The sequence below is a fragment of the Pempheris klunzingeri genome, chromosome 5 (assembly GCF_042242105.1).
Source record: "Pempheris klunzingeri isolate RE-2024b chromosome 5, fPemKlu1.hap1, whole genome shotgun sequence".
NCBI lineage: Eukaryota > Metazoa > Chordata > Actinopteri > Acropomatiformes > Pempheridae > Pempheris > Pempheris klunzingeri.
The window spans coordinates 3296331-3313272 of NC_092016.1; the positions used below are offsets into that span (position 1 = coordinate 3296331).

General features: G+C 41.3%; 1 protein-coding gene across 1 annotated transcript; it reads left to right on the forward strand.

Annotated features, from left to right (window-relative positions):
• Positions 1-8528: 8528 nt before the first annotated feature.
• LOC139201170 (dynein axonemal intermediate chain 4-like) lies at positions 8529-15165 on the forward strand. The gene is made up of 15 exons (XM_070830424.1): positions 8529-8716; positions 9079-9194; positions 9414-9570; positions 10440-10579; positions 10800-10949; positions 11121-11306; positions 11395-11549; positions 11734-11820; positions 12129-12280; positions 12403-12563; positions 13452-13567; positions 13685-13783; positions 13997-14223; positions 14348-14501; positions 15121-15165. The coding sequence occupies exons 1-15, from the start codon at positions 8529-8531 to the stop codon at positions 15163-15165; spliced, it is 2133 nt and encodes a 710-aa protein (XP_070686525.1).
• The last annotated feature ends 1777 nt before the right edge of the window (positions 15166-16942 follow it).

The window sequence follows — 16942 nt, forward strand, 5'->3', positions numbered from 1 at the left end:
AAACTCTAGTATGTATGTGAGTCCGGAGGCTGGATAATTTATATTCATCCCCTACTGGGATCACACTCAAAATAAACCTTGTAGCGTTATTTCATTATCTTTGGAGGATTTTATAATCCTGGTGCATGTGTGTGGTTTTTTTTTGTTTTTTTTAAAAGGAGACGTTTGACATTTGGGGAAATGAGCTTAGAGGCTTTCATGCTAGGAGTTAGATTACAAGATTGACACCACTTTTATGTCTGTGTGCTAAATGAAAGGCTACATCATAAATTAGCTTAGCATGAAGTCTGGCTCTGTCCAAACAAAACAAGATCTGCCAACCAGCAGCTGTAAAGTTCATTAATTCACACGTTATCCATGCAAAAATCAAACCGTATGTTATGGGGCTTTTTTAAGAAGGTTTAGGTGCCGAACTACTTCGTAGCTGCGCAGCTTCTTAGCATGACGTCCTCCGCAGGTTCCCTGGTAACCACATGGTGACAGCTAGTTAGCTTAGCTCAGCATAAAGACTGGAATCAGGCGGAGCAGCGAGGCTGGCTCTGTTGTTCTGTCCTTATTAAACTAAATTAAACAAACAAGATATCAATGTTTTACAAAGTGAGCTTTCTAGATGCTGGTTGGCTACATTTTGTTATCTTTGGAAGTTCTAGCTGCCTTTCATTTCTAGTATTTATGCTAACTCTTCTTAAGAACCTTGACCAAAGCACTGTATAATATATAATAGAAGTTATATAATATAACTTTACAAAAGAGGAAGAGGAAGAAAAGGAACAAAAGCAACACAGCTGTCTTTGACATGGCTAATAACCACAGAAATTTAAAAGTCACATTTTCACTAAAGAACAGGCGCCTACAGCCAAAAAAGATCTGATCTCACTGAATCATCAGCCAAGAAGAGCAACCATCACACAGAAAACTAAAATATGCTATTGTGACATTTGATTTTATGGCCTGAGAACAAAATGTGTTGCAGAGCTCCACAACAAAAAACGTTACAAGCCAGAAATTGACATTTTATAATTCAGTAAATATAGTGGCCAAGAAAAAGTCGATGGCATCAGACAACAATCCTGTTAAACTTACAACAGTCATGTCATGCTGAGGGCCAGTATGTTGTGCTCAGTGTGACAACACAGAGACTGACATGGTTTGAGGACTGAAGCAACATTTCACATCTGTCGTGTTTCCAAGGAGACGACCGCGAAGGTCAAGTCTCACCGTCGTGTTTACAGACAAACCGGTTAATCTACCTTCACTAAGGAGACGTCGACCTCTGCAAACACAGATCTACACAACAAATTTACACCAATTAAAGAAGGCAGGATTCAACTACAGGTAGTTTCAGACTACACACTGATGTTTACTCCCTTACTCCAGATCCAGAGGTGACATTTCACAGCCACAAATACCATCTACCATCTCCGAGCAATGAGCTCCCTCTGCTGCTGGATTATGGTGCAGCAGAGTTATTTCTCAGTGGTGCTGCTCTCTCTGCACAGTTATGTTAGCAGTTTTGGTGAGGGCAGTAAACAGTGATGCAATGCCATTACACATTTCTAGACTGAGACACATGCACAAATAGCAGGTGTAAAAAAAAAAAAAAAAAAGGCACAAAGTTCATGAAAAGGACCAAGAAACGCTGAATAAAGTCGTTAAAAATGACACATCCACACCGAAACATTGCAAGACTCCACTGACACAAAACAATTACTAACCATGAAAAACATTTATGCAATGAACTCTTACTCATATCATCGTTTCCCTCACTTCACACGTCTTCATCCCTCCCACAGAGGATGCATGGAGAGACGCGAGGAGAGAGGAAATGAGGACATGTTTTAGGGGAATGAGACGTTCCTTCCTCTGAAGTGTCACCTGAAGTGACGTCCGTTTGTGATCACAGCTGGATCGGCTGTCAGTCGACTCTGACAGCTGCAGAGTTTGTGTCTGCGCTCGTGTACTTTATACTAATACTAATAAGGACGCACGGTTCTCACCTGTTACCTGTTTAACAAACAACTGCACATGAAGAACAGACACAGGAACCATTTCTACCAGCCGAGTACCTTCAAATTATTCATCTCTCATTATTAATTCATTATTTACATCTGTGTTTATTGATATTCTGATTGTGAAGTCATTATCTAATCACCCAGAATATGATTATGATGCCTTTTGAACACTGGAAACCATTTATTAAGCTAAATGTTTCAGGGAAAATTTAAATGATGTAACTCATCTCTGGAGTTATCAGCCTCACACAGAATGGAAATGAGGATAAATGACGTGAAAAGTGTTTCTTGCTGACAGACAGACTCTCCTACTCTCTCCAACTTTATCTGTAGCGCTTAGAAAAGTTAACAGGGGGAATAAAAGGTCATGAAAAGTTTGTGGTGCTTTTGTTGTTCAGACCTGCAATTAACACTAATTTTAACTAGACAGTGAATCAGAAAACATTAAACGCAGAAAACTTGGCAGGGTGATACACCGTCTGTGATCTGTCTTCACTCCACTGTAAAACTGTATCAGATCAATAACTGATATCTAATAAGGGGGACTTCTGTGACGGCTGCTCCCTCCTCACAGCACATAATAAGAGCTTTCAGACCATCTTCAAGATGGTTCAAGCGACAGCAGAGGAGGGAGGAGGCATCTAATAAAAGACTTCAGATGTAACCTCCCCCATCTCCAGTCCCTGCTCACTTCTCCAAGGCCATCTACTGTACTCTCCTGCATCTCCCCACACCTGTCATCCACCAGCTGTCCACAAGACTTTCACCTGAGTGACCCACCCACCCTCACACACAAGTTCACACACTCTTCTCATCAGCCCTGCAGTGCTTATGGTGCATTCATGTAGTGTGGAAATAATCAGAAGAAGGAGTTCCCGACTGGAAACGTTCACACGAAAGCCCCTCAAGTCCAAACGGCAAGTGAAAATTTGGTACAAGACGTTCCAACTCTGTTATCATATACACAGAAACATGGTGGACGAAAATAAACGTTTGTTTGACAGTAAGAAAATATTGATTAATTCATTGCATGTCAATTTTTGCTAGCATGTAATGTGTAATCTGGTAACAGGTTGTAACTACTAGCTGCCATGTAGATGCTAGTTCTCTATTAGCATGACCCCTGATAACAAGTCAGGTAAAGAGATATTCTGAATATTTAATACTGGAAGCAGCTTTCAACGTGTTGTTTAAAGGCTCTGAGCAATAAAATACAGCACATCTTAATTGTAGCATCCTTGCTGTTTCCACATAAAAGCTCATGAACACACCAAAGTCAGGAGAACAACTTCCCAATTTGGGAGACGAGACCTGAATGCGGCACTACCCAGTCCATTCCCACTCATTCTTTTCCAGATTGTTAAAGTTCCCTTGTGGGATACGCCTTTGATTTCCAGGTACTTTGGACTCCACGCTGGATTTGTTTGCTTGTGTTGGACTGCCTCGTCATTCCCTCAGCCATCGTACCACCAAGTTTTTTTTCTTAATAAATGGCTGAACTGCACCAGCTCTGCCCCGGTCGTCTCCATGTCAGCCCTTCCCCTGCTGCGCTGCTCGCACCAGTAGAATAATTCATGTACATTACAGTGAAAAGATAAGCGATGTCAGGATTATCTTGGCTTTACTCAGATTAATGCACGCCTACTGTACATCCAACAGAGGGTGACACATCTAAAGGCGTACAGTCTAACTCTCCACACATGGGCGCTGCTGAGTCATATGAATGCATTTGGTAGCATTAGTCAGCATCGCTCTCTGACACATTAAACAACAACGGCTGGCAGGAATTTTCCTCCATGATTTTTAAGTGAAATTAAATAACTATTCACATAACCAGCATTTACACTGCTGATAGTAGTTTTTAAATCCTCGCTGGTGCTTTTACTTATTTTGCTGTGGACACAGAAGTCTATCAATCCATTCATCCATCCATTATCTATATTGCTTATCCATTGGAGCCAATTCCAGCTGACTTTGGGTCTATCACAAGGCCGACGCATAGACACAGACAACCAGGGTACTTTACAGTCACCAGTTAACCTAACCTGCATGTCTTTGGACTGTGGGAGGAAGCGAACACAGGGAGAACATGCAAACTCCACACAGAAAGGTTCAAGGTTCAAACCACAAACCCGCTGGCCGGCAGATTCAAACAACCACTGCACCACCATGCTGCCCCACACAGAGGTCTAATCACCCAGAAATAGGTGGAAAAAAGCTTTTAACATATAATAAATAACAGGATCCTGTGCGTCAGTAAATGACGCTGTGTGACACATGCTACTATAATAACTTGCAGGCACTCACAGTCCAGGTTTTCACATGTCTCATAAGAATGCAAGTGTAAATAATAAAATGAATTATATTTAAATTTTGAATTTGTATTCCTCTAAATGTTTGTGTATTAAAGGTCACACTTAGGGTGGCTGGCTGGACTGCAACTGCCAGCAGTCCAATTACTGTCTCATGTCGTCCCTGATGTCGTCATGTGGCAATAAAAAGAACCAAAACACTGATTTACACTTTTAATCCTCTACTGTACATATGATTATTTTAGGGAGAGAGACTACAGATGAATAGGGTCGAAATGTAACAGATATCACCATGAAACTTCCCCTGTACGGCAGGTTTTCTGAAAATATTAAGTTTAAAAATGCAAATGATACATTATCTAATTAAAATGCACTGAACATTGTGTAAAGCCAGATTCAGAATTCTTGATTTTTGTATCACTCCATAAATGAGAAAATACTGTCAACAGCCATAAAAAACCCATTTTTGCCATGTTTTTATGGAATAAAATGTTCCAGAAATCAGAGTAATGGATAATATATGAACAAACCTTCAGAATATAAACTCAACTATAGTTAAGCATATGTCGTTTGGACTAAATGAGCATTTTACCAAAGTAGTTTTTGTGTAATGGAGCTTTTTATTTTCCTGTGGGAACTTGTTGAAACATTTAAAGACCAAACAATGAATCAACAAAATATCTAATAATGATAATAATCATTAGTTGAACCTAATTACTATTAGTAGTGTTATTATTATCATCATTGTTGTGTTGCCACTGCACTGTAGAGCCAGAGATGGGAACAAATACATCAAAATGTATCTTGTTACAAAATAAAAATACAAATAGTTGCTCATAAAACGTCTCAAAATAAACTAGAAAACACTGATATGAAAATTGTACTTAAAATAATACATATTACAAATAAAACATATATTTTATTACCACTGTAGATTTAAAGAGGCAAAAGGACCACTGACTGACTGACTGACTGAACAGTAAGTACATTTCTTCAACTTCAATATTCAACTTTATTAGCAACCAACTTGGTCAAATATTGTGATTTAGTTCATTATTTTTTTCCTGTTTGAGGATAAAATCACATATTGAATCATTCAATCAAGTATTTTAGCTAAGACTAAGATTTTGTCATACATTACATCTTATTTTGTTTCTGTCCAGTAAAACACAAATTAAAAAATGGTTGTTTTGTAATAAAATACGTATTTTAAATGCATTTATTTGAAATACTGCCCATGTCTGTGCACAGCTGACAATAAAAGGACAAAACTAGGACCCTGAATGAGATCAAGGACAATTATTCTGCTTTTTAAAATAAAGTCACTACTGAATAAAGCCTCACTGGTAGTGTTTCACCCATGACTGACACCAACACTGATATTTCAGCTTATCACGGGCTGCTGCTGCCGCTGTCCAGCAGGGGTGGTGCTGAAAGCCTGGAGCTGAGGCCTGGTGCCCCCCCACCACCATCACCTCCTCCTCACAGGCCACATCTCACCTCACACACACACACACACACACACAGAAACCCCCCCTTCTGCACACACCGCTTCAAAACACACACAAGGTGATTTTTGTCTTTCCTCCATGGATGCAGCAGCGGTCGGTGAGCCACCATCCGTCCGATCATGCGCTGCTAAATCACGGAGAGGGACTCAGGGACCAGGCGGAGAGCAGACATTACACCACCGCCACAGTATGACATAAATAAAAACGGCGTCGAGGCAGGTGTGTCCGTACCTTTTGTAGTCGGAGGAGAAAATCCCTCCGCTCGCCGGGTCGTGACCATATTCAGGCTCCCCGACGCTGGACGAGCCCCCCTTCTCGTCGTTGAAAGCAGAGCTGGCGGACATGGCCGAGGCTGAGCGTCCGTCTCCGTCCCAGACACCGAGCAGCGGTGCGGATTTAGCGCAGAGGGCGGCGGGATATGCGGCTCTTAAAGGCGCACGGACACACGGAACCCGTTATGTGCGGGATGCTCGGCGGAGGGAGGAGGAGGAGGAGGGGGGGGAGGATGCTCTGGTCACGTGACTGCGCCCCTTCAACCCGGAAGTGCTTGTCACACATAACGTGGTCCCTCAAGATTGTTTTTAAGCCAGGCGCTGTGGTTGGATAAGAAATCAAACATTAGAAATAAATAAATAAATAATAACATTAATGATGAAACATATAACTTATAACAATAATAATAATATCATAGTAGGAGCTGTTTCATTAGACTGCATTACTTTTAGATAGGTGTACCTACTAAACTGGCAACTGAGAGTTTAAACATACAATGTTTGTTAAAAGTACAATTTTTGGTGGAACTCGATGCTCAGGCAGAACCGATGGGTTTTTCTTTAAAAGAAATTGGCTAATAAAACAAACAAGTAAGTGTGTGCATGAATTAATAACAGAACGTACTTCAAAAATGTGCTCATTATGCAGAAGTTCCCCTGTATGTTGGATAAAAGTACAGATGTAATTAAGCAAATATTAATCACACTACTCCTACTACACTACTGCCCTAGGGCTTATTATTTTTTTTACATTATAGCTGCAGAGCAAAATAGATTTCATTAGGACAATTCATTAGGAGTAACATTTCTAGCTTACCTTCAACTCAAAATGTCTCCCGGAAGTGCAAATAACTAAAGCGAAGCTAGCTTTAGCCGTTAAGAATTTCCCCGCTGCTAAAAACAAATAGCGAAATATAATTAGCTGGCTAATAAATGACACAAATGCGTTTGATCTACTGCAGGGAAGGGAGCTGTATCACTACGGGAAAACTGAGAAAATAAGTGGGGTGTTTAGCTCCTGAGATCAGTTTCACACTTACCGTAAATTGGGAAACTTCCGCCTCAAAATGTCTCCCGGAAGTGCACATAACATGTTGTCATGGCGACATAGCGCGAAGCTAGCTTTAGCCGTTAAGAATTTCCCCGCTGCTAAAAACAAATAGCGAAATATAATAAGCTGGCTAATAAAAGACACAAACGCGTTTGATCTACTGCAGGGAAGGAAGCTGTATCCCTACGGGAAAACTGAGAAAATAAGTGGGGTGTTTAGCTCTTGAGATCAGTTTCACACTTACCGTAAATTGGGAAACTTCCGCCTCAAAATGTCTCCCGGAAGTGCACATAACATGTTGTCATGGCGACATAGCGCGAAGCTAGCTTTAGCCGTTAAGAATTTTCCCGCTGCTAAAAACAGTTAGCGAAATACAGTTACTCAGTTAGCTGGCTAATAAAAGACACAGACGCGTTTAATCTACTGTAAGGAGAGGAGGTGAAAAAAAATGAAGAAAACAAGCGCAATGCTTAGCTCGTAAGTTCTGCATCACACGTAGTTTTAACTCGTAGCTTAGCTAGTTAGCCCAGTTAAGCTAGTGGTGGCCACGCCAGACTAGCGGTTAACACATGTTGATGTGTTATTTTTGCTTTCTCCGAGGTCTTCTCGAGCAATGAAGAATAATTCTCACCCAGCCAGCCAAAGTCCAAGAAGCCGAAGAAGCTCCATCTTTGCCGGTGGTAGCGATAGAAAACTCAATACCGGGAACCAGAGCTTCAGTCAAACTCCCACAAGAGCAGTCCGGGTATCTATGTGATCTAAATGTATCCTTAAATTTCTAATATTCTGCCATAGTAGTAATATTATACTTAAAGATGGTCTGTTGAATGATATTAACAAACCCTTCAGCAGCTAGCTAGCTGCAGGGTACATTAAACAACATTAAAGTTTAGCCTTATGGTATAATTTAAGAATTATAAATATGACAATAATAGTAAATGCATTGTGATGAATAATAAAAGGGTAGGTCCAGTGATTAATTTCAGATAAATAATGAGTAAAATTATGTCAAAAGTGCATTTAAAAACACAGAATAAACACATTAAAGATAGCAAAGGCAAGAGTTTAAGAATAGCACAAGAGGTTCATGTTACATTCACATGTAGTTATGATGTCTTACCGTGCAGCCCAGCGGAGAAACAGGCTGCATGCAATGATCTTCCATCAGCAGCAGCCATGAAGCATGCAGTCCCTCCATTACTCCCACATGACATGTTGCAATGGGCATTTTTTTATATTAATGGCATATTTCATTGTTGTGTTGTTTGTGGTAGCTCTGCTTAACATTTGCTTTATTAAGAATACATTTCTGTGTGCGTCCAAAACTAACTTGATGAGGGGCAATCATATACTAAATGCTTGACTGATTCATGCTGAGGTTCCCGTCTTTGCAGGTGTTGGACGATGAGGGTAAGGATGTCACTCCTCGGCCGTTGTATCGGGCAGAGCCGGGACACGTGCAGCCCAAACCAAGCACAGTCTTTCTGGATGAAATCTCTCCCAGCTCAGGATCAAACTACTCTAAAGCCACTTCAAGCTCCAATGTCCCCTCCTTCAGGTACCAGGTGGTAACATTTGTACAGACCGGTCTGGAGCTGATATGAGAAGGGATGAGTGGAGAGCGTGCAACACCATTTAAATTCAGGGAAAACTGAGTAAAACAGTATTTTACCTTACCTCCAGCTCTGTTAAGTATGAACAAATACACTAATAGTCATGTGTAAAGATTTATTGACAAAATAGTTTCACCCTTAAAGTATGATTTATAGAAATTGATCTATATCCACCTATATGGTTATATTTTGCAATTTTTCTTTTGTTACGTGTGTGTGTTTTTGTTGATTTCTCTGTAGCTTAATATAGCCACACTTTTCTGACTATATAAATGTACTCTGACTAAATAATAACACTGTTTTGCAGCTCATGTATGGATAGCAGCCGACTACCCAGCCTGTCTACCAAAGCCTCACTGACTATGGAGACTGAGGATAGTGTTCCTAAACGGGACATATCTATAAAAAACCCAGCTCCACACGGTTACTATTCTGTCTTTTTTTTTTAAATATATATTATCATTATGTTTGTCACTGTTTCTTCCTGATGATTGTGATATGCTCCATTATTTAAAATCAGTTTTACATTGTTATATACAACGAACTATTGCCATATGTAGCAGAATACAATTACATCTACTGCAGTTGATGATGAACCTCAGTATATATTTGATGTATTTTCTGTACTTTGTTCCCTGCCAGAGGTACTGAGGAAAACAGACAATGTGAAACAACATGTGACTGAAGAGATGTTGGATGAGGTAGTGCACATTTGCCTCTCTGAGACAGATACCATTCCACTGCTTGACGTACCCCCAACACATGTGTCAGAGGATGCTGGTGATGCAGAAGCTGTTAAGTGAGTGAAGTCACCTGCTTGTTGGTTTACATAAATATTAGGCAAGATTTGAAATGTATAACAGGTGTAGGATGTCACAGTTGGCAGGCAGGCAGGTAGGCAGGCAGGGAAGGGTAGACAAAGATTCAAATGTCTGGAAAGCATTTGGTTGTTGGCTGGTGCTAATTTCCCACTGTGGATGCAGGTGAGGATATGGGCTGGAGTGGTTAGGCCACTGTAGAGCAAATGAGGGAAGGGGCAACAGATGTGAAGATAGGTGGGACAGTCAGATGATGGGGAATGGAGAGCAGGTATCTGGTGGTCAGGTAAAGAATAACACTGAAGGTGAAAGTGGAAACGTATATCAGCATATCTTACTACATCCAGTCGCGTTTTTCGGTATGTACGCCAGCAAGCCTGGCTGCTCCGACCCACAATCCTCTGTGCAGTGGAAGACACGTCACATCGACTGAGAGAGTAGAGACAGATGACTGGACACGACGGAACTGTAACGGATGCATGAACAAGAGAAATTCGAGGCACAATGTCATGACAAAGCAGCTGTATGTGCAATTGTATATATGCTGCATGCAAAAGTGTGTACTTTGTAGGGGCAGCTGCAGCACATACAACAAATTAATTAAAAAGTATGAGTAGAAATAATGTGTAATGTGAAACGCATGGATAGACTGTGACATAGGAAGTGGTGCTTAATCTCTTTAACTTGGGAATTGCCTGCCACCTGCTGTACAGTATGTGTAATGGTGCGTATCAGTTTATATTCTGTTACAGAAACATACAAGCTAGTGATATGTAATTCTCTTTTTTTTCCTACTCTTCTTCTTCTTTAGTTATGAAAAGTTGTTGACATTTTCACCTTTCTCTTACAGAGAGAGAAACACTGAATATGCTGAGCTTTGCAAGAACAGAAGGGGCAACGATAAGTATGTGGAGCGCTCAATGCAGACATTGACAGGAGCACCTAAAACCAAACAGTTCCAGAGTGACGAGATTGTCATGGTGGAAGAAGGTCAGACTTCATTGTCCTATTTATATTCTTCTTTTGTTATCTTTTATTTTTTTTAAGTAGAAGTAGATTTGTTCCATTTATCAATGCCAGTAAAGCACTGCATCACAGCCCATCAAGGTTTTTTACAGTGTCTAGATAGAATTAATACTCTTGTTCAGGACTTTTAGTGTTCAGTTTTTCAAAGAGGACACAGTTAGCTGAAATTATCTCACGTCCACAGGTACAATGGCTACAGTCTGGGACATATATGACTCTTTCTGTGACCAAAATCAAACCCCTGATAGTGAGGAGGGTACTAAGAGTACAATGACAGCCAGCAATGATAAAGAGAAGAAAGGAGAGAAGAGCAGCAGCGGCACAGGCGGCACAGGTAACCTCTGACACTGCTAAAGTTGTGTCTTTTGTCCAAGTTAGTGCTTACATTTATAGCATTAGATCCTGTATATACTTACAGAGATTTTTTTAAAACGTTTTTTCCGTTTATAAATGCTACTTTTGTAATAACGGCCATGTGTCATTTCCTCAGATTTCATTTCCTCAGGCAGCACCATTAGCTCACTGCTAGAAATGGAGATGAATGGGAACAGCGTGAATGCAGAGCCCGACCCAAAGCTGATCATGTTGTCGGAGTCATTCCAGCACAGCTTGTTGGTGATTGAGAGGAGCATCCTGGCAAATGTCTTTCAACCCAAGCTGGCTGCTTACAGACAGCTGCCCATACTAGAAGGTACACTCAGGTTATCACCGCCTCTCTGTAAAATGTAGGTGTGTTTAAATAAAGACGGTATGCAGTGTAGTAATGTGAATTGTGGAAGACCCTAACAGCACGGTGAAGCCTGGGGCCGAGCAACAGAGTGAGGGCGGTGAGGAGACCCTGTTATCTCCGACTCTGGAACGTCTCTGGTCTTTCAGCTGTGAGCTCACCGAAGGACAAAACATCACCAGCATGGCTTGGAACAAGGAGAACACGGTAACACAGGCTGAAAACCAACGGCCCAAACACGGCAGCAAAAATTCTGCACACCAGCCTCGTCGTCATTTCATGGAGTTTTTTGCTCAGTGTCGAAGCTGCCTTCACTCTTTGTAACAAACATTATAACACACTTCTTGCACTGTGCCGTACGTCTCTGTTTGTGCTCTGTTCTCTCTGTAAGGATCTCCTGGCAGTAGGTTATAGTGAGTATGACTTCATCAACCTGAAACCAGGTCTGATCTGCTGCTGGTCCCTCAAAAACCCTACGGTATGTTTAGAGATGTCTTATCTCAAGCCTCGAGTATAACCAGAAATTGAGTGATAATAGAAAATGCTTTTATTATGTGCATTCGAAGTATTATTTTTTAAATTATGGGCTGGCTCTGGCTTGAGGTAGAACTGATCGTCCTCTGACTGATTGTTGGGTTGGTGGTTTGGTCTCCAGCTCCTCCTGTCCACATATCAAAGTGCCCTTGAGCAAAACACAGGACACCAAATCGTCTGGTGAACTGGGTGCGTTGGTTAAAAGTTATATAAAATATTATATCAGCATGTTTAATTGTGTCCCCTGTGCAGTGGCCGGAGCGCGTCTTCCACTGTCATAGCGGTGTGACATCCCTGGATTTCTCAGCCTACAACCCCAGTCAGCTGGCTGTAGGGATGTTTGATGGCACTGTGGCCATCTACGATGTCCAGAGTCGGGACAAGACATGTATTGTCAGCAGCAGGTGGGTGAGGACTGTGTGTGTGTGTGTGTGTGTGTTAGACATTTCAGTCTCACATCACATGTTGAAAACCAACTGGACCAAATCCCTTTTCTGTGAGCTTTCCTAATGTTTTTGTTTTGTAGTGAGTGTTCCAAAAGGCACCTGCATCCGGTGTGGCAGGTCATCTGGACCAAACAGGAGGTGGGATTATCAGGGGAGGACAGGGTCGAATCTCTAGTGTCTGTCTCAGCAGATGGCAGGATTACCAAGTGGCTCCTCTGCGGCGAAGGACTTAACTGCATAGGTACTGTAGTCTGCAACAGGCTATGATTTCAACTGTGTAATTACAGTTTGACACAACCTTTGACATTGTTCTCTATCTGCATACAAAACATTCTCCTCACAGTATCATTTAGAACTTTCTTTCAGATAATTTGCAGAAAAACATGCTCAGATGAGATTTTAGTTTAAAAGGCAGACAAACAAGTTCAGTATCTCCAGACCTGACTTTCTATCATAACCTGTCTAATGAATTTAAAAACAATTAATGTTGGTACTTTGGAACATTGAATGCAAGTGGCAAGACACAATGCCATTATATTTAGTTATGTTTTTTTAAATACTTAATATACATAAGATTTGCCCTGAGAATGTTCTCATATACAGAGTTTTCACGGTCATAGAGAAGCTGGAAAAGTAATGGGACAAAGAAAAAACAGAGACTGTTTGTGCCGCCATCTTTACAGAGACCTGGCTTCATCTCAGCGCCCCGTATCAATCTACTGCTCCTGACAGACGTACAAACAGGCGCCAGTAAAAACAGAGGAAAATATGTTCTTCAAAACAACAGACGATAGTCGTAGAAACTATTCGATGATTCGAATATTTGAAAACTATGGCCTATCCCTCCTTCGTCTTCTTCTTCTTCTTCACATTGACTTAAAATGTCAGTGAAAATTATGGTCAAAAAATGATACTACATTGATTGAACATAGCACATTTATTTTCATTTCTAATGAAATTAGTTTAGTATTTTAATGAGAATATTTTTTCAATGGCTTCCATGTAATGAGGCAGGGACTCCAAATCAGTTTAGTCCATGAAAATGTGTGGCAACCCTGCAGGCTGTCTAGCAGTGCTAAAAAACACGAATCATAATATCTGTATTTACGCTAAAAACATGTGCTCGTAGACCTGATGACGCTCAGGAGGGCTCAGAATCCCAAGAAGAAGGCTACAGGAAAGAAGAAGAAAGACTTTGTGCTGTCAGCAGTGACTCCCGGCCTTTGCATCGATTTCCACCCAGCAGTAAGTTGGCTGCAGAAATCAGGTTTAAACTGAGCCTAGTCCTCAGGATGAGGTTGTGTGTTTCCTCTCATCTGAAAATGCATCCCGTAATTCTCCTGGATTTCACTTTTCCTGCAGAATACAGGTGTCTATCTGGTTGGCACACGGGAGGGTCACATACAGAAGTTCTCCTTCTTCGACAGCCAGAATACTCTGGAGACCTACAAAAAACACATTGTAAGTCCTTCTGTAGAAAACCTTTGATTCGGTGAAAGCGTGTAAATGCACACAGCATATAGCAATGCCTCTCTATGGTGAGAGTGCTTTTGAATAACTAATTACAAAAACTAAAAACACGCAGTGCCTTGTGTTGACCTGAGTGATGCTGCTACACATCACTACAACTTGATTTATGACTGTAACTTCAGATCACGTCTCACTCGCCCTCAGTGTCCTGTGAACCACGTCGAATGGTCTCCATTCTGCTCTGATGCGTACCTGAGCTGCTCCTCTGACTGGACCATCCAGCTGTGGAAGCAGGACCGCTCCACCCCCGTGTTGAGCTTCACGTCCATCCAGTCTGCCGTGTATGCCGTCAGGTGGTCCCCAAACTGCTCCACAATATTTGCTGCCGTTAACGAACAGCAGGTGGAGATCTGGGACTTGAATTCAAGCCTGTGAGTCAGACCGACACAGAATCTACGCTGTGTGTCTCAAGCTCTGTTTGTTTTGTTTGTACCAGATTTGAAAGATGAACCAGAAATAATCCTGTGTCCACTAAACACAGACCTCTCCTTCCAGCCTGTACCCAACCATTGTGCTCCACGCTGCACCTTTTGCGAAGTGGACGTCCCTGCTGTTTGCCAGAGGGACAGACTGTGTTTTGGTAGGGGACAGTGTTGGGCAAGTTACTGTCTACCAGCTCAAGAACCTCAGAGTGGGAGAAGGACAGCAGGTAACACTGAGGTGGCCTGTGTGATGGTCCTCATGTGCAAAAGAGTAACTACTTTATTCATTCATTTGTGTATTTTATGCCTTTATATGGAGGTGGTTTGCTGAACAAGCTCTTTTATTGACAGGCAGAATATAGTTAAGGATGATAGTTAAGAATGGTCTTTATGTCTTAATCTGTGGCACCAGGCCAGATGTAACCGGTCAGGTTCACTTTAATCTGCTGACTGTAGGCAACTGCACAACCAAGTTATAAATACACACAAGAAACACATTTAAACCAGACAAAAAAAGAAACATAGCCCCTTTTTCTCATGTTAGAAGCCCGAAAATCACAAGAAAATGACCAAATCTGAATAAGTCAACTAATCAACCAGGCAAAACGCTCTGCGTGTGTCTGAAACGCTCCTGGTGGGATTTAAAGCTGCGTGTTGCTCCACAGCTGGAACGTGACGCAGACGTGCTGCTGTGGGTTTTCAGGGTAATCCAGTACTTATAGGCCAGCTCTGGTGCTGGGTTTGTGATGGAGGAATAAGAGGAACATAAGACAACAAATCATCACAACAGTGTCAGGTAAAATATTTAATGCTCATTCTAACTGTTTCTCCTGCTCTCTCTGTCAGGTGGACCGTTTGGAAGACATCATTCACTCTGCTGTTTCCAGATAGCTTCAGACAAACTGCAATGCTGAAGTTTAAATGTGAAATCTAGTGTTTGCCATTTTAAAAATACCAAACAGTATACTTATATGACTTCTCGGGCCACTTTAGGTTTGTTCTGGGACCTCATCACTCCCTGTTTGGTGGAGGTGGAGGCAGTTTGTGGGTCTGAAAAGTGAAGTCAGTGCAGTGCAGTGACATAAACCTGCATTCTTGCTAATGTCCAGCAGGGGGCAACTCTGCTGGGTGCAAAAAGAAATCTGACTATATGGAAGTCTATGAAAAAATGAGCCTGATTTATTACCTCAGTAAACATTGTCCTAATCAGTTTATGGTCTTAGTTTCTAGTTTCACGTCCACTTCAATACAGCAGATGTTGATTTGGCGGCACAGAAGCCAACAGTGCAGCCTATGGACCTCACAGACCCACTGCCGCTAATGTTAGCTAGCAGATTAGCTACACCAGCCTGTAAATGAGCACTTTACATTTATGGCTTTGTAAGATGATTGACGGAATGAGAGCATGTAGAGTGACCGTGTTAGACACTCCTCCTGGCTCTGATTGGTTGTTTTCACTGCTTCATTTCATTGAGAGGTGGGTTCTTGCAAGTGGAGCACTAGGAGGAGGCAGAGGAAGCTTTTTTATAAGTTACTTATTGAACCTTTAACAGGTAGATGAAACAAAGCACCATTTAGCTTTGATAATATCACCAGCTATATCACAGCAAATAGAAAACCTAGTGGAGCATTAAAAGCTGTCATAGTGCACTAAAAACGTTAGGTTTATACTGCCTTTGTCTCCCTTTTAAGAAATAGAGATATGATCATAACTAGAAGATGTGTAAAGGCTGACTGGAAGACAGTATTATCAAAACTTTATTCAACAAAGACTCAAATGCAGATTTAAAAACCCACTTCTAAGCTCAACTTATTCCAGACTTAGACTTATGTGAAAGCAGAGTTTAAGCTTAAAGAAGGCACAAATATGGAGAGTCTCTAGCAGTAAAACACAACAGTCGGGTCAAGAATGCGTCAGCTAACACAGTTATTCTGGATGACAGTGCTTTCTTTCATTCACCCAGTGGCTCTGACAAATTGCATCACGCTCCTCGGACCAGCTGGTATGTCTGTGAATGACTTGACATTCCTCTGAGAAGAGCTTGAGAGAGGAGGAATTTACACGTCAAAATACAAAATCCCTCCTTGTCCTTCTCGTGTAAAACAACTTCAAACAGCATCCGGTTCTCAAGATTAAATCTCCACTTCAATTTGTGTCCCAGTCAGTGCGGAAGAATTTAGGAAAAAGTGGAAATAAGCCACATAAGAAAATTACTTAATGTGTGGAAATGCGAACATGTAACAATAAATGATAAGATCTAAAAATATAAAACTTCTCTAAATGTGAGGAATGGGAGCTTTAAAATAAAGTTCATGGCTCCCAACTTGTTGCCCCCACAGACGAGCTAACAAGAATGCCGTTCTTCTACATTCATTATGTATTTTTCCACACTTTACTCTTTTTTTGTCTGTATAAATTAATCTTCAGTGACACAAGGGCACATAAAAAGGGTCGGACGCTCTGTCCAAAGTCTGATGCTGCTGTGCGGCTCATAAACTCTTAGCTTTGAGGTATTTAAGTGTAAGCTAAACTTTAAAAGTTTAAAGTTAGTAACAAGTCGGCTGACATGCACAACTGTCTTCCAGTTTGTAAAAGCTCGGTTCTGCAGATGACAGGATGCCTTGAGTTAAAACAAGGTTTACTGGTGAGACTTAGAATCCAAACGAC

What these genes read in the sequence shown, in the direction of transcription:
- LOC139201170 (XM_070830424.1), top strand. Translation starts at nt 8,529, where the DNA reads ATGCTGAGGTTCCCGTCTTTGCAGGTGTTGGACGATGAGGGTAAGGAT. An exon ending in GGTGATGCAGAAGCTGTTAA is followed by an intron (nt 9,571 to 10,439) that starts GTGAGTGAAGTC and finishes TTTCTCTTACAG; the next exon opens with AGAGAGAAACACTGAATATG. An exon ending in TGGGACTTGAATTCAAGCCT is followed by an intron (nt 14,224 to 14,347) that starts GTGAGTCAGACC and finishes CTCTCCTTCCAG; the next exon opens with CCTGTACCCAACCATTGTGC.